General features: G+C 53.8%; 1 protein-coding gene across 2 annotated transcripts; it reads left to right on the top strand.

Moving 5' to 3' along the window:
- The first annotated feature begins 409 nt into the window (after nucleotides 1–409).
- LOC128278332 (matrix metalloproteinase-14) lies at nucleotides 410–21,195 on the top strand. 2 transcript variants are annotated; one of them, XM_053017044.1, is made up of 7 exons: nucleotides 410–1,005; nucleotides 5,803–6,062; nucleotides 15,906–16,589; nucleotides 16,656–16,923; nucleotides 16,994–17,370; nucleotides 17,442–17,595; nucleotides 20,281–21,195. In XM_053017044.1, the coding sequence occupies exons 2-7, from the start codon at nucleotides 5,955–5,957 to the stop codon at nucleotides 20,403–20,405; spliced, it is 1,716 nt and encodes a 571-aa protein (XP_052873004.1). In that variant the 5' UTR covers nucleotides 410–1,005; nucleotides 5,803–5,954; the 3' UTR covers nucleotides 20,406–21,195. The 2 variants fall into 2 exon arrangements, with proteins under 2 accessions (XP_052873004.1, XP_052873005.1); XM_053017045.1 differs by having other exon boundaries at nucleotides 17,442–17,529; nucleotides 19,522–20,420.
- The last annotated feature ends 361 nt before the right edge of the window (nucleotides 21,196–21,556 follow it).

The following is a 21,556-nucleotide window of genomic DNA, read 5'->3' as shown; positions in this document are numbered from 1 at the left end:
AACAGCAAAATTTCTCCATCATCCATACTCCGATTTTGTAGTCTGTTAAGCTATTTTTAAATCGTTTTCCGTTGTGTCTGTTGCTAGTATCAGTCATTTTTGGGGTAAATCCCTTATCCCTCTTAATTGCTCCATTTTTCAACCGTTGCCCGAGGCGGTGCATTTGGAATATACCGTGCCGCCGATGCGTCATGCGACTTCTCATCTGGTGAGCAGCATGGTCTGCTCACGTTCACTCGCGCTCTCGCGGCCGGCCCCAAATCGCGTAACTCTTTCTCCGGTTGGTTCACTCTCCGTGTTGCGCGCTCTCCTTCTCGCTCTCGCGTGATGTTTTTCATAAATAACACAGTTGTTCGCAGTTGTTGCACAGTTCAGTTGTTGTTCTGCGCTCCCGCTGGTTGGACGTGTTCGCGTGTTCGCATAGAGCATCGCACGCAACGGCAAGTCACGAACCCCCACTGCCCACTGCCCTCACCTGAAGAGGGCGCCGCGAGCCTCGAGTGTGCCTGTGATTGCGCGGATTGTGATTGCACGACCGAAAGTGAGCCGTGGTGTTTGTGTCGCGCACAACCTTTCCAGTGACACTCGCTCTCGGTGACCGCCCCGAAATCACCCGAAACCGTGACTCACCGGGCTGCTCCATCGGTGGCAGGCAGGATAACGGCGCGTTGGCGACCCGATTAGTGACCCGGCCCCGGGAAGTGCGTTGCGAGCGAAGGCGATTGTAAGGATAGAGTGTGCCCTGACCGATTGTGCGTTAAAATTGGAAGGAATCGTGGCCAAAAGCTTGTGCTCCGTGCCGAGGATCGCGCTCTTAGTACAGAACTGCAGACGCGGTGCAAGAGTTTCTAGATTGTCGATCTCATCCACAGTCGGTCAGTTGCTTCGGAGTCGGTGGTCGGAGGTGGAAAGTGTTAGCCATCGGCCAGTCCTGCAGGGAGTTCGTGAAAAAGAAAATTCGAACCGACAATTCGCCGATCAGTCGATTCGCTTTGCGTTGTTCAGGTGAGTTTTGCACGCGCCACGCGGTCAGTGCGCAAAGTGTAGGCCATTTTGTGATACAGTGATAACCTCGTTTACTGGTGTGCTGAGCCCAGCAATCACTTGCCTAGCTATCTCTTATCGCACGATGAGAATAACGCGAGCGGGACTTAAGTCGGTGGCAAAGATATGGCACACATTGTTTGGTACCGTTTGGATCACACAGGAATGTTTCTTGAGGCCGGGCCACACAAACACATGAATCATCCTGGGCACATTATTATCACGATTTATCAATAGCAATTCGAGGACGGGCGCTTCCGTGAGGTTTACACTCTGACGCGAAACACCGAAAATACACCACCGGAAAGGACGTTACTATGGAAAAGTCATCAAACACCGTGCTCACAGCGTCTGCGGCCGGGCTAGACACTGCCCTCCTTATGGGGTGGGGGGTGGCCAAACAATCAGCCCTAACCGTGCCCGAAATGGTTGTGCCGAAATGTTCGCCCGATGACGAGCGAAATCGCAAAGGGGCTTTTCGATCGAATTTCCCAGTGTAACGCCCGAAGTGAAATGGGAAAACAACAAAACGGAGCCCACGCCATAGGGCCAGAAAAAATGATTTGTTTTGATAAGTTGGCGCACGCCACAGCACCAGCGTGGGAACGCAAGCTGGAAGATGCAATTTCCTCCCTCTCTCTCTCGACACCGATCGAGAGAACCGAGGTGAAGTGTTAATGCACAAACAGGCAGCGGGCGCGCAAAGATGCGCGAAAACAAACTGTGTTCGTTAATCGCATTAGAACAGGCGATGTTTTGGTAAAATGCTCTCATTAGCTCGGCGGTGGTTCGGGTCCAGCGATGAGAAGCCAGCAAATTGGCCGGCAGGGTGAGACCTGAAATGAGATGGTTTAGAGCTCGGAACAAAATAGTAATGGGTGGGTTGTTGTTGGACCGCTCGCGGGCGTAGGGATGCTTATTTTGATGCTATATATTGGCTGCGAATTTTACCTCGTCGGTATCTTACGCTTCTCTGTACAAACGTACTTTGCCTTGCAGTTGCGTTTGACTAACTCTGTGTCACTAATATTTTGTTTTTATAATAAAGCTTTAATGGTTTTCCCTAGTGAAATTGAGATCCAATGGACAAATCAAGAATTATAAGGACTGATAATACCCCATTATCCGCTAGCCATCGTTCGGGTGTTCCATAAAGATCCTTAGATCCTTATTTGTTTTTGTTCAAATGCCTAAATAGTTCAGAACAATTTGAGCCTTTATTTGACAGTGCTCGTTTATGTATCATCGTTCAAAAGATGAACTTACACCAAACAACGTGCGCCATAAATCATCATTGGCAAACAAGCGATTCCAAGCATTTCTACCAATAACACTTCTCCGAGGGCTGCCAAACTCTGGCACGACTCCACTCAATCGGCCGCCGACGATCATTATGCACCGACCAGACAAACACGCCGGTTCGCATGTCGATATGCTCGCCACGGGAGATTGATCACTGCGAAACGTGCCGGGCCGTGTGAGAGATTCCGTCAGCAGGCCGCTTGTTTCCGCCAGATCGCAGTACCGATCAGCGCGCACACGATGCACGACAAGCGGGGCGACCCTTCGCCCGCTCGCATGAGTAATCCATTTGCCCTCCGATCAGCACGATCCGCACAACATCCCCTTCCGACGATAGCATCAACCCGGGGGCAGATGCGTACGCCAGTCGTTTCCCATCAATCGATCGCCCCGCTCGATCCCGGGCGCGCACCGATTTGAATACCGATTCAAGAGCCGCGCGTCCTTCGAGCCCCGGTTAGTGCGCGTAGCGCGCGTAGGTGCTCCAAATCAAGAGGGCTCCAAAAAACCGAACATGACCAGCAAGCATGATTCGGCCGCCCCGAGGCAGCCACAAGTGTCAAGGAACTCGTTCTCGCGGCGACGACGCCACACCGAAAGCGCGGTGGACGAGAGCTCGAATTTGGGAAATCGAATTCGCACCACGTCCGGGTGCGGGCGGCCATGCCCTTTTGCAGACCCGGGTGGCGGGCGGCGATCCAAAACGGAGGAGGAAGAACGGACGGACCGACCTTCGGGCGGTGGAAGGGCCGCCGATTTTGCATATGCGCGCCGAGGATGCGCGATCCTGCGCGATCATCGCACCACCGTCCCGAGCGGCGAACGACCTCCAAACGTCAGCGCACAAACGTCAAGTGCGGTCACGCGCAGAGGGACGCTGCGTACGGGAAGGGCGCGGAAGGTCTACACCGCCATGGCTCGTCGCCGGCGGTACGTGAAAATAATTTTTACTCAAAATTAGCAAAAGTAATTTATTCCACCGACCCGCGGGACGGGATTTGTCGTGCCATTTGCTTTTGCGATGCGCCGATCGGTGGCCCGCTCTTTGACGTGTTCGGTTTGGTTTGTTTTGTTTGCTTCGGTTTCCTGTTTTCTTTATTCTCGCGCTTGCGATCATCTTTCGCGGATGACAGGTTCCGTCAGCTCGCATCGCGCACTTCGGAAGGCGATCGCTGAATAATGAGTGCATGACGGCGTGCGGGACGGGTGCGTCTTTGTGGTCCACCCCCCGGGCGGATAGCTAATTGTTGGCGGCGGGGTGTGGGGTCGCTTTGTGCTTGCCGAAGGGGCTGGAAGTCAACATTATGCAAATGCCGGCGCGGGAAGTGTAGTGTGTGTCCGATGGCGGGCTCCCGCGATCCAGCTGGCCAGCACTCACTTCCGACCGACGGTTCCGACCGGTTCCAGAGGTAATCGATGCCACAGTGCTTCGGCATTTGTGGCCGCCGGGCGAAAGTCTTGTCTGCGATTGCGCGGCGCTTTCGGTTTCTGAAGCACGAGCCGTGCAAAGGTTTCTCATTTCACGCCCGTAACGGTGGCTTAAGATTGTCGCGGGTGGGCCAGAAAGGAGGACAATCAAGGGGCACCACGCAACAGTTTGTTGGAGGCGAGGCGAGTTGTCGGAGTGCTGATCGAGGCCTTCGAGTGTTTGCCGAATGTCTTGGCTGTTTGGGGAGCGCAAGAAGCGCAAGGATCACAAACTCCCAAACACTGGACGGAGCATCACTAGCCTTCCTATGCCAATTGAGTAACGGTTTCGAGCACTTTCTGCTCGAATTTCACAGCAATTCTTGTTTATGTTGATTTCGATTATTTTATTCATTTATTTATTAAGTACGAATGTAGTCAACGTGCCACATGGCTTAGTTGACACTTAATACTGTACAGCGGAGAAACCTAATCCTACATACGGGAGGGTCAATCGAGGGTTGAACCTTGAATAAGTTCCTATCATTAGTCCCATCTTAAATATTTGATGAATTGATAGAGCACGATAGTTGTAAATAATGACAGCAGCTGTCAGCCCACTGGTCCATTTTGTAAGCCAACCACTTTTCGGAGTTTCGAGCGCTTTCGATATTCCGGACCGATACTGAGTGTGTTACCATGGTAACGCTTCAATCTGCTAGCCATACGCAGCCTGTCTCGTTGTCCATTCCTAATGGCACTTGAAAATTGGGTCCAAATTATCTCCACGATGCGCCACGTTCGCTATAGCGCCCTTCCCATTAGCGTCCCCACAGAATGTCGTGCACATCTCGCGTCCGGAGCAACAACTCATCGAGGTCTAGCTCCGGTCCACACGGTTGCCGAAAAGCGCGTGAAAATGTTTGCATTCTACCATTGCCCAACGGTCCCCGATTAGATATGGGCCCTCCATCACCGGCAGCAGCATCGTATGGGTGAGGCTGTGTGTCCCGACTCATTTCGCAAGTCGCACGTCGTAGGGCGTAGGCCGAGTGCGACGGGTGCGACGATAAGATAGTGCGCGCCGTTACACCCCGTTACGCTGGACCTTCGTGGTCGATTACGGTGCATCACCGAATCGGTTGTGGTCGACGCTACATGGCCGACGCTGCAGGGCTAAGGGCTAATAATCCCGCGCTACATGTGCTGAGCTGCCTGGCCTTATCTGATCACCGTGCCGGTGGTCGGACACTTCCGGATGCGACCTACCGAAACCTTGACCACCGGCACGACCGTCACCCAGGCCCGAGGTTAACATTAACCCCCCTATTATGGATCTCGAACGGAAATTCTAGCGTTCGAGTGAACACAACAAGAGAGAAAGCCGAATACAGCAAGAGAGAGGGCAGAAAGAGAAAGCTATAGCAAAATGAACTCAAAATGAACGGAATGAACGTTCGAGGACTCGAATCGAGTTCTATGATAGGGGGGTAAGCTGATTAAGCATCGGAAAATCGAGCCGATGGAACCATGCCCGATAGTGGACCGAAAAAAACATGTTCCTGTTTTTTTCGCTGCGTCTGTGTGCTGCCGTCGCTACCCGTCGGTACCCCTCCGTCGGTTCCGGTGGCTGGCGTGATGGCGTCGCGGAAACTCCCCGTCAATTTTCCCAGTCCCGGTCTGCCCCGTCCGCCAGCGGAGCAATTACCAGTGGGACGCTCTGTGTGTGTGCTCTCGTTTCTAAATTGTCCCCCCACCCGGCCCAGGCCCTGCCCCAACCAGGCTTGCCCTTCAGTGTGAGCGGCGATATTTCAATTTTGTTGTCACCGACGGGAGGTTTGCCTTGCTCGGGGGCCGGTTACATAGTTGCTCGGGAACTGGGTTGTACTTTTTTGCGCTGCACAATTTCCGCTCAGCGGCAGGTCGGTGGGCGCGGGATCGAGTTTGACCAGCACGCCAACTGGTGGGTTAGATTCGATTCAATTCGCACACCGCATTGGATTTCGGTCACATTGGGTCACTAAAATACTCGTATCGTTATCGTTTCAGAGTCTACCGATGGTGGTCTGAGGCCGGCTCCCTTGGAGGATTGGATTGAGTCGAGCCAGTAGTCGAGTGCCGAGCCCCTGGAGGCCACCAAAACCGCCCACCACGCACCCACCTGGACTGACGTCGCACACCGCACCGCAACGCAAGTAACGATGCTACGCAACCTACGAAGAGACTGCTGGCTGGCCGCGGCTATACTGGTGACGGCTTTGGCCGCCTGCTCGAACGCCTCACCCATCTCCACGACACCACAGGCCGAGGTAAGTGTGGGGGCCAGGGACACGGGAGGCGATAATCAGCCGGATAACGGCCAGATGAGACAGTTTGCGCAGCTGCTTGCGCTGGGCGACTGCTTGCGCCCCACCCGAAAACGCACGACAACGTCCATAATGGAATTAATTAAACTCAATTCAAGTCCGTGCGAAGGCGAACTCCGTCGCCTTCGCCGCCCGGGAATTCATTTGAATTCCTCACCAACGGCGGTGTGCGGCGGCCGGCCATTTCTGTGTCGGTGACATTTGTTTCAATCCGACCCACCCGCGAGAGGGGGACCTCTCCGGGTGCAGCCGGTTCCACCAAGGGTGTGTGTGTGCCACATGGTCAAGTGCAGCGCTGGAACCGGTTTCTTATCAACCGGGCAAAAGCGGACCGCCAATCGGAAGCAAAGTGATCGCGATCGGTGACCGGATCTCGATGACAGCCTCGAGCGGATGTGGTGATCCACGTGTCTCTGTGTGTACCGAGCCATCCCTAATGGCCTTTTAATGAGTCCGGTGGGGTGGCCCATATTTTTCGGGCTGGGAATTGTCACCCACTCGAGTCGGAAAGGGCACGCAATCGCTTCGCTTCCGGCAGAAGTCACCAAACTCGACACCAATTTGCCTTTCGGAACCAAGTGTGATGTGTGAAACGGGCGATCAGTTAGCATGTTGACCATCGATAATGTCCACGCACGTGGGTGTGTTTATCAAACACCTTTATTAAGAGACCACAAATGGGACTTCAGGAGCCGCTGCTGCTTGGTCTGCTTCGGACCACACCACAGACACAATGCACAATTAGAATGCAAACGTGCAGCCAGTCTGGGCTGGGCTGGGCCGGGCCGAAACGTAGTTAATACACGCTAGTCCCAGCCAGTTAATGCCGGACCAGAGAAGCCCATAAAACAAGGCGGGGCGCGCCCAAGGAGAGCCCAGAGTGCAGCGGCTTCATTGAGGAGTCGCCCCGAGTTAGGAGCCATAAATTGTTCAACAATTTGTCGTTTTGTTTTTTTATTTTCTAATAATTTATGTCACGTACGTACGTGCCCCGGGTGGGTGGGACCTCGGACGACCACGACATGCGGCCCGTAAATCGCGGCTCCGGCTCAGTTTTATTGAAAAGGACACCGGTTTTGATCGAAGCGGCATCCTTAGCCTTAATATGCGGGTGCCATTCGTTTCCCTCGGTCAGGTCTTCGGCGGGGCTAGCCTTCGAGGGGCTCGACCTCGGCAACGGAGGGGCCTCCAGCACCCCTCGCTCGATTCTGTGGAGTGACACTTTCTCCTGGCTGGTAGCCATTTTTACTCGCCAGCTCCAAATGCAAGACTCGGTGGCTATTTTTCGCCCCACGCTCAAGGCTATTTTTGAATATTCGCATTCAGAAATAGCGGTTCCGCTCGCGAAGGGAATTGAATTATGGACCGAGTTCGCCAGTGCGCCGGGCGAACGCGATGTCGCCGAAGCAATCTTGCAGCGATTGCACCGGCGAAGTCGCACAGGATACGCCGAAGGGTCCCGAACGGTGTCGCGTTGACATTCGCGGCGGAGCCCTAACCTTTTCCGAGTTGTCCCGCAAATAGGGCAATCCATGCTTTGCCGCCATAAATCGCATCGCGCGAGCGACCAAAGTTGCGCCGCGAATCGAATTAACACCCGACATATTACGGGACGAGTTTGGACTCCAGCCGGGCGGGGACCGGGGACCTCCGCGGGGGGGTTTGAACTTTCGGATCCGGAAGCTTGCCCAGCGGATCGATTTTGTACCCCACAAAAGTTCACCGCGGAATGTCACCAACACCAGGGGGTTCCATGTTTAGACCCGCGCAACGTCCCCTAGGTCAACGCTCCCGGCAACGCGGTGACGCGTTGCCTTGGCCCGGCGTTGGGACGGCGCTGGCGCTGTTAATTATGCTTCAGATTCTCTAATATTATTCACCGCCGCCGCTCTGTTTTTCGGGCGGCGGACGAATAAGAATTCCTATCGACCTTCTGGCGGGTGCCTTAGGTACGGTTGTGGCCCCCGGCCGGGGCCGACCTTACTTTTGCCCAAGGCAACACATTACCGTGGGACAGTAATTCCCCGGGACCGCCGAAGGTTCTGTTACCCACGAAGGAACACGGCAGGTTGCGTGACTTGGTCAGTTGTTTTCCACAATTCTTCCCCGCCCGAGAAAAAAAGGACCTCCTGGTCGGGGTGTTCCTGTGTGTGTGTGTGATTGTATCGACTTCCGAAACGACCACAAAACAACGCCCTGCCCTGTGTCCTCGTGCGGGTAAATGGATTCCGTATGAGACTCCATTATGCTTCTTTTTGGGGGTCGCAGGTCATTCCTGCGAAGCGTATCCCAACGGGCGAATATGGCACCCAGTAAAAAGGAACAGAAACGGGGATGCAGCATTCTAAAAGTCATGCCCCGAGTGCCAAAATTTGACGTCACCGCGGACCACGAACTACCGGTTCGCCTCGTCTCGGCAGCGTGGCCGTGAGTCATCGTCACCTACCGGCTCAAGTCGCTCGCTCGCTCGCTCCGACCCGCTGATCGGCGCTCGTAAACGAGTTTCCTGGAAGTCGGCGTTAGTCAGCGTGAGCGCAGTGAAACCGAAATCGATGGATTGCCTCCAATCGGCGGGATGCCGGTGGGTTCCATGCGGAAGAATCCAGCTGATGGGTCACTTGGTCTGGCTTTGGTTTTGGAAGCGATACTCATCGTGGCAAATTGGGAAGCCACTGCAGGAGCCGTGATTTGGAGCTCTTCTCTCGCACGGGAAGTTATGTGCCAATCATTGCTGGATTCAACCGAACCAGGGGCATGATTCTACAGATGGCGCGGGATATAAATAGATTCCCTCAAGGGGAAACAGAAAAAATCGGTCCTCCCGGCGATGCGCACTTGTTCTAAGCTAATGAAGCTAAACGATGATAAGTCCGGAACTACGTTTCAGTTTTTGCTTGATCCGTTCGTAGTTAATGACGTATACGTGATCTATCGATTGCCGGGTACACAGAAGATCAACGACGTGTGGTGATTGACTCGGCAAATGGCCAACAACATTTTTGAACAGATATGAAGCCGAAAGTTGCCATTATTTTCTCGGTAGATGGCTTTAGTGATCGATATCTCGTAAAGTATCGAAGTTATATTTCTTTCGTTATTAAACGCAGCAGAAATCCGCACGGTTCGGCTGTTAGGACAAGACCAACTTCAATTCATCACAAATGTGGGTTACCGGGTGTTAGTTATCTGGCGTGGGAAGTTATCCTCTATTTGACCGCTGACATCCGACACTGCACGTGAGTATGTCGGAATGTTTATGCTTGTTGCGGCGCTGCTGACCGGTGCCTGGGACGGCGCTATCGTTGTCTTAGAAACTGCTTACGACCGTAAGATCGATCATACAGTTTCAAGTTTATGCTCGTTTTCAAACTGACACTTCACGCTTTAAAAACATGCTTTCATCGTGTTTTGTTTTTTTTTTCATTTAGCCGTGAGTTACAGAGTATCCAGAAAGGATTGTGAAAATAGATTGCTAGAGTTTTTCGCCAATAAGGATCATAAGAGAGGCATTATGTAGCATTTAAAATGGCAAAAAATATTTCATTTGAATATCTCGCAAAAATAATGGATTTCTTTTTAGCCAAACTAATGTTTCTTAGCGAAACGTTTCTTTGATTGATTCATTGACAGTTGAATAATTATGTCTATGATTCTATTATCTCCACTTAACACATTCACGCGCAAACGAGAATCCTTTTCTCTCAAATTTAGGCGCCTAAAAAACGGCGTCAAATTAATATTTGTTTGAACAGATGAAACCTGAATTCGATCCCTCGCAAAGAAAGCTGCAGAGTAGAACCCGCGGAGAATAGTTCCGACAGCCGGCAGATCAACCCACACGCCACGGCATGTGTCATCTCGTCGCCGTGCCTCTCGTTAGTTTGTGTCTCTCTCGTGAGTCAGTCGGCAGTTCGCGGAACGCCCCATGTCTTCGACGAGTCGACACCTGAAACCCCCGGGGTGCCTCGGGGGGACGAGCCAGTAGTGTGCCCCATTGAAGCTGCACTGTGTCGAAAGCGACGCGCATCACCGATGCAGCGCAACAACAGCGACACTGTTGTCCGGACCCGTAAAGTTCACAATGCGCCGTTTAAATGGAGTTGATCTTTAACTTGTCCATTCAATTAACGCTTAATGAATCGCTGTGCCTTTCCGCGCGCGCCTCCTGTGCCTCTTGCGCTCGGCGGGTGATGCGGTACTGGAAACGTGATCGAGAACGATCGGCACCGCTGGCCCATTAACAGGTGCCAAACACAGATCAACACCGGCCCGGCCCAGACCGATCTTCCTCGATCTTGCGCCGGCAGGCGAAAAAGGTCACATCACGGTGGGCTCTGTTATGCAACCGATTACCGGCACCAGCCGGCGGGTGCATTTCCGCATTCTGCCCCGGACATTGCGGGATGCGCGCGCCCGGCGGAGTTGCAACCGATACCGATGCGCGTTTAATGCTCGTGACAGAGTTTTTAGTACCGTTAGGCCGTTACTCACCCGGACAGGAACCCGGACAGCGTGTCCTAACAGGGCGTGGGGTCGGTTAGGGCGCAAATGTCGAGTGTTTGCCATTCTGCCATTTAATTGCTTTGCCCACTATCGTCGTCACCCGGCCTGACACTATCCGATCACGGCCTCCCTACGGTATCTTGCAGTGCGCACCGATCGCCCGATAAGGGATACCCGGCTGCTGAAGGTTACACCTTGCGCGGCCGACGGGAAGGCTCCGTCAGTTTCGTCATCGGTATGTTGGCCGAAGGCGCGCAGTTAGCGCGACGCACGATAAGATGCCATTTTGAAACGGTGTTTGTGTTGATAACGGCGTGTACGTCCACCCGAAATCGCCCAAGGTCCATCGGGCCCGAAAAAAATGTTTCAATGTTGTGGCCCACGCCCCAATGGCCGACGGAACCTGGCGGAACAGACAATGGAATCGCTATTGTGGTCGGTCGGTCGGTATGTCGCTCTGTGGTCGATTATGTTCAGCCGGTGTCGTCGGTGACTGTGGCCTAGTTTCGTGGGTTGTAGCAGTGACCATGTTGTGCTCAATTTACCATACCGTGCTGGTTTATCACCGATAACCTCTCGATCGAAAAGTCCCTTCCCAGGGCTTCCGCGTGTTTCGCGACCGTACTTTTTGCGACTCTTTGCGGCCCTCAGTGCACACACACACCGAATAAGGTGGATCGCGACCACACACACCAAAACGGCCAGACTGCCTGTGGCTGGGTTGGGCTGGGGGTTGTAAATAATAATCAATCGCCGTGGGCCACCACCACCGCCGAGCTGTTCGCGCGGGTCGTGCGAGCAATCATTTGTGATTATCATCCGCGGGACGCGGGGAACGCGGGAAAAACGCCCGCCCGGCTCGGAGATTAAGACGCTGCAACGGAACCACTTGCCTGGGCTGATGCGTCATTTGACGGTTGTTTTGAACGGCGTTCGGCTGTTGAGGATGAACAATTGTTGCTATTTAGTAGCGTTTAGTGGGTCCTCCGAACAATGAGCTTCTCTTATTTTTGGAGGGTTCAATCTTTGTTACGCAACTTTTGGGGGTTTCCTGCCGCGTTCTATGCTTCCTTCTGCGTTATCCACATTAAGTAATCGTCACGGATACTTTCCTGGCTTACGTTAAACGTTTAACTCAATTTTATAGCATTTTTATAGCATCTCTGTGCTGTGCTGCGGCCCCCTTAATTATCTTATCAAACACAGCCGTGCATTTCATTCACAGCTCACCCCACGGCATACGTTCGTCCCATGGCCAGACACACACACACATGCTCGCACGCCATACACCATTAACCTAATGAGTGGCATGTGACGATGCAACTGCATGTTTGTTGCGCTTTGCGCCGTGGCTGTGGCTTTGTTTCGATTGACTGACTCAGTTCGCGGGGCACCAACATAGCCGCCCCATCGCGATCGATCGATAGGGAAGACGGCCGCGAGTTGAACGAACTTTGGCGTCACCCAGATTGACCACCCCACTCTCTCGAGTGGCTCCCGACCAGCCCCGGCAAGCGCCCAGGCGGTGCCGGGTCTTTGTTTTAGGTCCCCATTTTTTTTGCTCTCTCTCTCTTGCTACAATAAACCTACCCCTCGGAGAGGTGGTTCCCAGGCAACCCTACACCCCCCCACGGGCTGACCTCGGGGATGTCGGACGCGGTCCCAAAAGTGTCGCAAAACTCATTCGACCCATTCCGGTTCGCATCGGCCACGCGCTTTGGCATTGGCCGCCGCTGCCGCCGCCACTCGGTTCATTATGTACCCCGGCTGGGTTTATGATTTTTCATTGCCAACCCGTGTGCACACGCACACACACAGAGGGGGTTCCGATCGTGGGGCTCCGGCCGCCGATGAGCTTTGATTTACAATTCATGCAACGAAGCGCCGCCGCCGCGCCGCGCGATTGTGATGTTTGGGCTGGCTGCGGTGGTGGTGGAGACGGGTCCGGATGAGTCGGCTGGTTCCGGACGCCGCCGCCGCCGCGAGTAGGAAGTGCGGCGATCGGACACGCCTGAGATGCGATTAACCTTCCGCGTTGATGTGTTTATTGATTACAAATGAAGCCGTCACGCTGCAACCGGCGACAATTATTCGCAATATCGGCCCCGGGTCGGACTGGGATCATCTTTTCGGATGACCTTCGGGTGGTGGGGTTTGCATGTGGTTCCACGGGGCCGCTTTTTGTGACAATTATTAAAAAGCGTGTCAAGAATGGTGCACTGTGGCGGAACAGCAGCCGGGGCTGGCGCTGGGATTACTTTGTTGCATCTCCGGTTACTTCTTCTTTTGTTGTAACGCCCTTTGTCACCCGCGGCGCCGGGGTGCACGGGCGGAGAGGGCCGAAGGAATCTGCCGATTGTTTTGAAGACACACACGCCCGGTCTAGAATGGGAGTTACACGCGCCCGTCTGTGGTGTAGTCTTGGGGAGTATCATTGTTGCAGATCAGAACCCAACTGAGTTGGAAGCGATGATCTGACTCATGCCAATACTGTTTCGACTAAATGAATTGATTATAAAAGAGAAATCATTTTAATCTGTAAGCACAACATCCGTCAACGACTTTTTCAATTATTCACTGACGATCGTAGGCTTATCTTCCGGTTTTTGCATTCCTTTCCAATTGACATGACATTGGTTCTTCAAAGTGGCCTCCGGAAGCCATGTCTGGTGAATGTGGGGCTCATTTGACTTTCAATGTTCCAGTTTATGGCCAAGAAACGGACGAAAATGAAGGTTTTCAAGAGCTTTTATTTGGAACAATCCCTCAATCTTACAATACATGTCCATAATCCGTAATGTTCATTTTAACAACGCACTTCTCAACAAGTCTTTTGAGCGATTCCGTCCAAGAAAAGATATTAAAAGTACAACATTTACAGCAAACTAAGAATGATACAAATGGACCTGTGATTCGTCCGTAGATCATCCGTGTACGCTGTACCGATCTGTCGGTTCCCAAGGAAAGGACGTCAGTTTGAACCTTGACAATGCATCAACTTGAAGGCGAATCGTATAGGTTGGCGACAAACTGAAAGACAGCTATTGCTCAAAGTTAGTCACGTGGCGTTCTAAACTAACTGTACAATGGACTTAATAGAAACTAATTCCTAACCTGATTTACATCATATGTACGTTTATTTATTTCACAACACCAATTACACCAAAACTGAATTAAGATAGAATTAATTGATAATGCAGAAAGAGATGAATGTAAGGCTATTGCAGCTCAAAGTCTCCATAATACATTAGACAAACGAACTAACAAACAAACGAATTAAATTCGCCAGTTTGGTTGACAGGAGTCTGCTCATCGTTATGGTACAGTTCGGAAAATTTGATAGGTTTTGTAGCAAGTCATCTGCCTCAAAATAGGCTCTCCGTAGGGAACACCGTGTAGAGGTGATTAAAACAACTCCACGCATTTGGCCACCTCATTTAAGGTGCCACCTAATTGAGGCTCCCGAGTGCCCATAATTTGCCTAAAATATCTCATTACTCCGGAGGCCGGGACGACCTCACGAGGCGCACTGTTTGCGATGTCACGGAGCCGCTATCGGACCGTGTCCAACCCGTGCCGTCCCAAAACGGGAACCGGTCCGTGACTTTAAGAAAGGCAACATCTTCCTGCCCGTTGAGAGTGCCTTGTTTGGCGGGTCCTTCAATCGAGAATGGAATGCCAAATCAAAACACCCGGCAGCCCGCCGGCACTGGAAGTGCAAAATTGGCGTAACGTCTCGGGAAACGGGGACACCAATATTGAACCTGGCCTGGATCGCACCACACAACACCCGTGATCGTGACTTTACCCTGAAGGGCAACTAACCGGAGGATCCCTCCGGCGGCGGCGATTTATGACTTCCTCGGCGGCGCCCGGCGCTTTCAAATTGCTAGGCTTCGGTCCTGTTCGGCGCGAGCGGGAGCGAGTGGCCTTGCAAGGCACGTGCCACCGCCGCGGACGGTTTCTAATCGTCTGGATAACATCGTGCCTTACATCACGGTTTGGTCCGCCGCTCCATCCCCAAAGGCATGCTGGCGGCGTCGGGGCCTTACAATTAACGCTTGATTCAATTGCGCTACTCCCGTTGATTTATGCAACCAGTCGGCCAGCCGGCCTGATGTGCAACACCTTCACTGTGTGATATTTTTAGCCCTGTGGCCTCCTCGTAATCCGTTCGCCTCCGGCAAGCTCTTATCTGCAACCGGCCGGGCCGTAGTAGCGCATCCCGGGCTGGGCTTTGCGCCCTTTGAGCCCTCCAGTCAATGAACTGGGAAAGGTCACCCTTTCCGTGATGTTTTGAGCACTGGAAAACGGGAAATTGCCGGAGAATTCCTGGTTCTGGCCACCCGAAGGCTGTCGCCGGGTTCAAAAGGTCGAACGAGCCCGAGTTCGTTTCCTTGGGCGTACTTTCCAGTACGTAGCAATTAAACAACAACATGTTACATTTCCTACCGAAATTCCCGTCCAACGGGGAACTGCGCTGTTGCCGACCGCTGTAGGGTGCTGCAGTCTGACGTCAGTTTGGGTCATAAATCTTCGAAGTTATCTCTACTCAGACTCCGGCCGAGTATTTTTGGGTCCCCGTTAGCTGGACAAACTTTCCGAGTAAACCCAAAGAATGCCGGACAAAGACGTAGAACGTAGTGTCAATTGCGGCCCATTGCGGGGCAGAAAGGGCAATTAGCGGCAATCTCCAATTACAACTCCCGCGGTGAGGGAGTCACGCTTCTGCGCCGGAGATGTCTCATTAGCACAACTTACCTGCACGGGGCCATCTTCCCGACATCGGACACTGCTGACGGGTGACAAATTACCAACCCATCGGAGGCCCTCGGAGCGGTAGCCTCGCGACGCAACCTTTCGCCCTTGCATCGGCGATTTGCATTTCGGGGGGAGGCCAGCCGGCAGTCAATCCAAATCTGCTCTGCCGGCCAGAGCCTGTCGGAATGTGGCGTCGTATAAATATTTATTGACAAACAATCTGATTGCGAGCACGAGGCTCGTGAGGCTTTCGTTGGCACGCGTACTTCTTAAACGTTGCTGTTTCTGAATCGCTAATCTGCCGCCGTGGGCAGAATAATCCCCGGGCGCGAAATCGGTCACGGACTGCAACGTGAGCCGGGTGCTGAGTTCTGACCGTCTCGGCTTATCAGTCGCCGAGATGAGGATTCCCTGGATGGTCGTGTTCTTGAGCTGGTCGCAGGCGTCTCCTGTCGGTAGCTTCGGCGGGTTACGTTTAGTTTTTTGCTAACAGAATATCTGGTTCCGCCCTCCCGTCCCTAGCTCTACCTGTCACAGTTCGGGTACCTCAGCCCACGGTACCGCAATCCGACGAGCGGTAACCTGCTGGACCACGAGACCTGGGAGAAGGCCATCATGGAGTTCCAGAGCTTCGCCGGCCTCAACGTCACCGGCGAGCTGGACGGCGAGACGATGCAGCTGATGTCGTTGCCACGGTGCGGCGTCAAGGATAAGGTTGGGTTCGGGTCGGACACACGCTCGAAGCGGTACGCGTTGCAGGGCAGCCGTTGGAAGGTGAAGGATCTCTCGTACCGGATATCGAAGTACCCGAAGCGACTGGAGCGGGCCGCCGTTGACAAGGAGATCGCGAAAGCGTTCAGCGTGTGGACCGAGCACACCGACCTGAAGTTTACGCCGAAGAAGTCGGGTGCCGTCCACATCGACATCCGGTTCGAGGAGAACGAGCACGGCGACGGTGATCCGTTCGATGGACCGGGTGGCACTCTGGCTCACGCGTACTTCCCGGTGTACGGTGGCGATGCCCATTTTGACGATGCGGAACAGTGGACGATCGACAAGCCGCGCGGTACGAACCTGTTCCAGGTGGCGGCCCACGAGTTTGGCCACTCGCTCGGCTTGAGCCACTCGGACGTCCGATCGGCGCTGATGGCTCCGTTCTACCGTGGGTACGACCCAGTGTTCCGGCTCGACTCCGATGACATCCAGGTGAGTGTGAGCCCCTGAGTGAGTCTTTTCCACGAAATTCATTGAGACTGGCAATCTTCTCCACAGGGAATTCAAACACTGTACGGGCCCAAGACGCGCAACGGTGGTGGTGGTGGCGGTGGTTCCGTGACACCGACGCGCACACCCAAACCGAAGGACACGCCGAAGGAGGTGGACTCGGAGCTGTGTACCTCGGCGAACATTGACGCCATCTTCAACACTGCCGACGGAAGCACGTACGCCTTCAAGGGCAACCAGTACTACAAGCTGACCGAGAATGCCGTCGCCGACGGCTACCCGAAGAAGATCAGCGACGGGTGGCCCGGACTGCCAGGTTCGGTAGCTCGCGAAGGAGGTGTAGTGGCGCGAATCCTAATCTCAATCCCAATCCCCCGCCATTGCAGGAAACATCGACGCGGCGTTTACGTACAAGAACGGCAAAACGTACTTCTTCCAGGGGACCAAGTACTGGCGGTACCAGGGGCGCCAGATGGACGGCGACTACCCGAAGGAGATCAGCGAGGGATTCACCGGCGTCCCGGACCACCTGGACGCAGCGATGGTGTGGGGCGGCAACGGTAAGATCTACTTCTACAAGGGCAGCAAATTCTGGCGGTTCGACCCGCTGAAGCGGCCACCGGTCAAGTCGACCTACCCGAAGCCGATCTCCAACTGGGAGGGCGTCCCGAACAACATCGATGCCGCCCTGCAGTACACCAACGGGTACACCTACTTCTTCAAGGACGACAAGTACTATCGGTTTAACGATAGAACGTTCACGGTAAGTCACGGACTCCTGGGTGCCCAGAGTGTGACAAAGTGGTCTGACGGAGACTCCACGCCCCCTCGCAGGTCGATCAGTCCGATCCGGCGTTCCCGCGACCGACGGCCCACTGGTGGTTCGGCTGCAAGAACACTCCCTCGACCTTCAACACACTAGGTAACGTACGGTTGGAGCACTCCAACGAGCATCCGGGCGATTTGGCCGATCTGAACGCGGATGCCGGTAAGTGAAACCGACCTGCCTGTTTCGCGTTCTCGACTTCCTGGGCCCGCGCGCCCCGTACTCCAAGATCCGCCGCGCTCCGCCGAGGTAGTGGCCAGCAGCCGTGTGTCGTGTGTCTCTGTGTTCTTCTTCAGCATTTGTAATTGGTCCGTCCGTCCGTTCGGTCCGTCCGTCCGTCCGTGGTGTGAACGGAATGTTAAGCAGGGCCCGAGTGGGAAGCTCGCCATGGTCATTCCTCTGCAGCCTTCGTGTCTGTAGCTCTACTGTGTGTCTGTGTCTGTGAGAGTTAGTCTGCGGTATCTGCGGAGAGTTGGTCAGTGACAGTTCCCGGTGACTTACTTCCCAGTGCGCGAACTCCAGCCTTACTGCACGGACCGCATCTCTCTCACCTACTGTCTATTGTCGTCTATCTTATAGCCACCGATATGCTTCAACCGTACAATCGCAACCGGCTGTAATGCCGGCCAGACGACGACGGCGACGGTGACGACGACGACTTGGCTTCCGTATCTCTGCAACTCTGCTCTATCGCTCTCGCTCGCTCTATCTTACTGTGTCTCTAACTTTCCTGTGAGTGAAACTATAGCCGTGCAAGGTTTGTCTACCATACTACCCGAATGTGCACCCGAATGCTGCCTGCCGCGAGATTGCATTAGCTGATAGATCCACCACCATTATTACTAGGACATTCTCGATCTGTCCGTCCCGTGTCCTGTATGTGCTGGGTTTCGTGTTGTCTGGTGTCTAACTCTTGTGTCTCCTGTGACTCCCGAGGGTCTTAACCTCCATTTCGCGCACACAGCCGGAAGCTCTAACGCGCGGCGCGTCCTGGAACTTCATCCGTCCCACTCACTAACGTCAGACGGCCCCACCGCGCGCGCGCGCCGCAATTCGATACTCCCGCAAAGTGTTACAGCAAACAGGTCGGTTTCACCAAACCCGTGCGCCGTGCGCCGTGATTGGTACACATCGAAACCGAAACATTATCGGAAGCCGTGCCAGATCGCGGTGATAGCTGTAGCACGTAGCGATACGCACGTAGAGAGAGTAGTGCCCAGCACCGGCCACAGCGGCTGCACCAGTAGTAGCAGCACCAGTAGCAGCGCACGCTTCGGTTTTTGATGTCTCGAATCGATCTACTCGCTTGCCGTGGCCGCAGAAACGGTTACGGCGCACTGCACACCCACCTAGCCACAGAGAGAGAGACGTTGCACTTTGCGTAGCATACCGGGTAGCGGGGCCCGGACCTAACCTCAAACCAAAGATTTGGCTCCGCGCGTAGTAGTAGTAACGGGGTTGGTGAAATTGGGACTAACCATGGATTGCGTTATGCTGGTGACAAGGTGACTAACAAGGTGGGCCAGGGTTGCATAAGCCACAACAATTGCATGTCGTAAGCTGGGCTGGCCAACTCATTCCATACTCGTGTACTAACTCGAGTCTAACCCGCAAATCTTGATCCTCGAATCGGCACGCCACGAAAACACCCAATCCAGCCACCGACGACGGCAGACGCCGTGGACAGAGGCGTGGTGGGCACCTAGAAGCATCAGCTAATTGCTTCCGTCCGGTGACCGGGACGGAAGGCAAGGCACATACGAGTATATCTGCACGCACCATTAGGCACTGACCTGTCCCGTAGCATGCACGAGGGCTTGAGGGCCATTAGTAGTCCGGAGTAGCAGCATAGGCACTGGGTTTTTGCACGTGTGTGTGTGTCCGCACGGGTTTGTGTATGCCACAGAAGTAGTCACAGCACTCATTTTTGGCGCACATCTCTTTCGTTGTTCCTGCCAATTGATTTTTCTTTTCATTTTATTTTCTCTTCTTTTCTTTTCTTCTTTCCCCATGCGAATTCCCATGTTCCTCTTTTTCTCTATTATTTTAATTGCGGCCTTTTATGTTGCGCAATGGCGTCACCGATAGGGTAACGCCGAGTTCTTGATTTCCTATCCGCCCGCCAGTAGCATGAAGATCACAGCCACAAACCACCGGGACCGGGAGGTCAGTTAGGGGGATCAAAGGGGCCCCGTGTGACCTTGGTGCCCGTAGCCGGCTGGACTAGAATTAAGAAGCGAATGTGCTCCGCCAACCCCCAGTATGCCAGCCTCCACGGTGGATAAGCTACTACCGTTTAGAACCCTACCTAGTGTCAGTGTGCTAATCAGTTGGCCGGGCCGTCCGGAAGTGCCCGGGGGAAAGTGGCCTTGCCGTGACTACTACCAGAACCACCAATACGTCCAAGACCACAACTACTACTACTACTACTGCGGAGCCATATTAGCCATTAGCGTCCCCGGGGCCAGACACCACCCGGAATGCGGATTTTTTCGCACCACGATGCTTTGCCGCGCGCTTAGATTGTTCCGTTGTTTTCCACCCAGTTCAACCACAAGCACACGCACACACAGACGCACTGTATGGCTGTGCCGCCGCTCTTTTTCGGTTTTGCCTCGGCCAAGGCGTCGGGTTTCCCATCACACCGCCAACACGACAGCAACGCCGGAATGTGTGCGCCGAGACGGCCTTGCTGTGCCAGTAGTCGCGCCCCACAAGAACACAAGTACGCGCCGGAAAGCCGACACCCAGCGCTAACTATTGTTTTTTCCTTCTCTTTCGCCTTTCTTGTGTGTGTGTTTGTGCGTGCCTGTGTTTCCATTTTGTCTATCTCCGGAACCCCCGCAGCCGGAACCGACGAGCGGCCAGACCAACCGGACGACTACAGTGGCGGCGGAGCGACCAGCATCAGTCTCAGTATTACCCTCTTGTTGGCCGCGCTGGCAGCCCTGGTTGTGGTGGAGCGCCACTAGCCCCCGATGATCCAGAGCTCCAACTTCTGCACGCGGCTCAGCTCGACAAGAAAGCAGGATCCTTCCGGACCTAACCCTGGAACCCCTCTATTTGGTAGTGCGGAACGCCCTTGAACATCTTCGGAAATTGATCTCATGTGCGAGTGACAACGTCCGAACCGGATCGGGATCGCGACCAAAGGGCAGATTTCATACGAGAGTGTAGAACGGGATCGAATTAGTCTAAGATCGAGAGTCCTGAGTGAGGGATAACATTGGCTAGCAAATTGGAAGCCGGGACACTGCCTCCTGCCGCAACGGCAACTAGGTGACACAGGTGACAGGTGAGAAGTAGTACAACCAGCGACCGTGGTGCCAGGTGCCTTGTTAACGATGTGCTAGGAACAGGAAGAGCAGGAAGCTAACCCCGCACCGCCCCGCCCAATCAATCTGTACATATCGCTGAGCTGGTCCGAGGATGTTAAGTGATAGAATAGGCCAGAAGGTCCAGGAGCGTACGGCAAAGCAAACAAGTTTACAGTGTTAGCAGTTATGGTGCGATTAGGAAGCGAAAACAAACCGTGAAGCCGTGTTGAGCCATTGGTCGCGTGCGGCTCAACATCCTTTCCGTCTTTTAAACCAACCTTCCCCCCACGTCAACGGTCAGTAGGGGCAGTCACATTACGGTTTGGTTTGAACTGCCTTACCTTTACCGAATTTGTATATATTTATAATTTTATCGTTCCAGAGCAGAGTATTTTAAACGAACGCGGCGCACCGCGGTGAGAACAGGAAATAAACGGACAGACGGTTTTAACCTAACCACTCGGGCTCGGTCTCCGGTTTTGGGATTGGGAAAGAAACGCTCATTTTTCGCTCTACCGTGTTTGCCTCCCACGGTGACGTTTTGCGCTGCAATTACCGGGCCGGGCCGATGATTTGCATAAAAATCAGGTCGCCTAGCGCCGGAAGGTCAGCTACTGCTACTGGTCAATGGCAAATTGGCGGCTCGAGTGAACGATTGGGCCCGATAGTATATCTGGCAGACGGTCGCCTGCCATTGTTCCCCTTCACTGATATCATGTGGCACTCATTCGAAAGAGTTGTTAGAGAGTTGATCCGAAAAGCGTTTAGCAGTAAGAGTATAACACTTATTAACCGACAAAGAACTC

Source organism: Anopheles cruzii, chromosome 2 (assembly GCF_943734635.1).
Source record: "Anopheles cruzii chromosome 2, idAnoCruzAS_RS32_06, whole genome shotgun sequence".
NCBI lineage: Eukaryota > Metazoa > Arthropoda > Insecta > Diptera > Culicidae > Anopheles > Anopheles cruzii.
This window is presented reverse-complemented; position numbering and strand designations above follow the sequence as displayed.

What these genes read in the sequence shown, in the direction of transcription:
- LOC128278332 (XM_053017044.1), top strand. Translation starts at nt 5,955, where the DNA reads ATGCTACGCAACCTACGAAGAGACTGCTGGCTGGCCGCGGCTATACTG. An exon ending in TTAACGATAGAACGTTCACG is followed by an intron (nt 17,371 to 17,441) that starts GTAAGTCACGGA and finishes GCCCCCTCGCAG; the next exon opens with GTCGATCAGTCCGATCCGGC. An exon ending in CGATCTGAACGCGGATGCCG is followed by an intron (nt 17,596 to 20,280) that starts GTAAGTGAAACC and finishes GAACCCCCGCAG; the next exon opens with CCGGAACCGACGAGCGGCCA.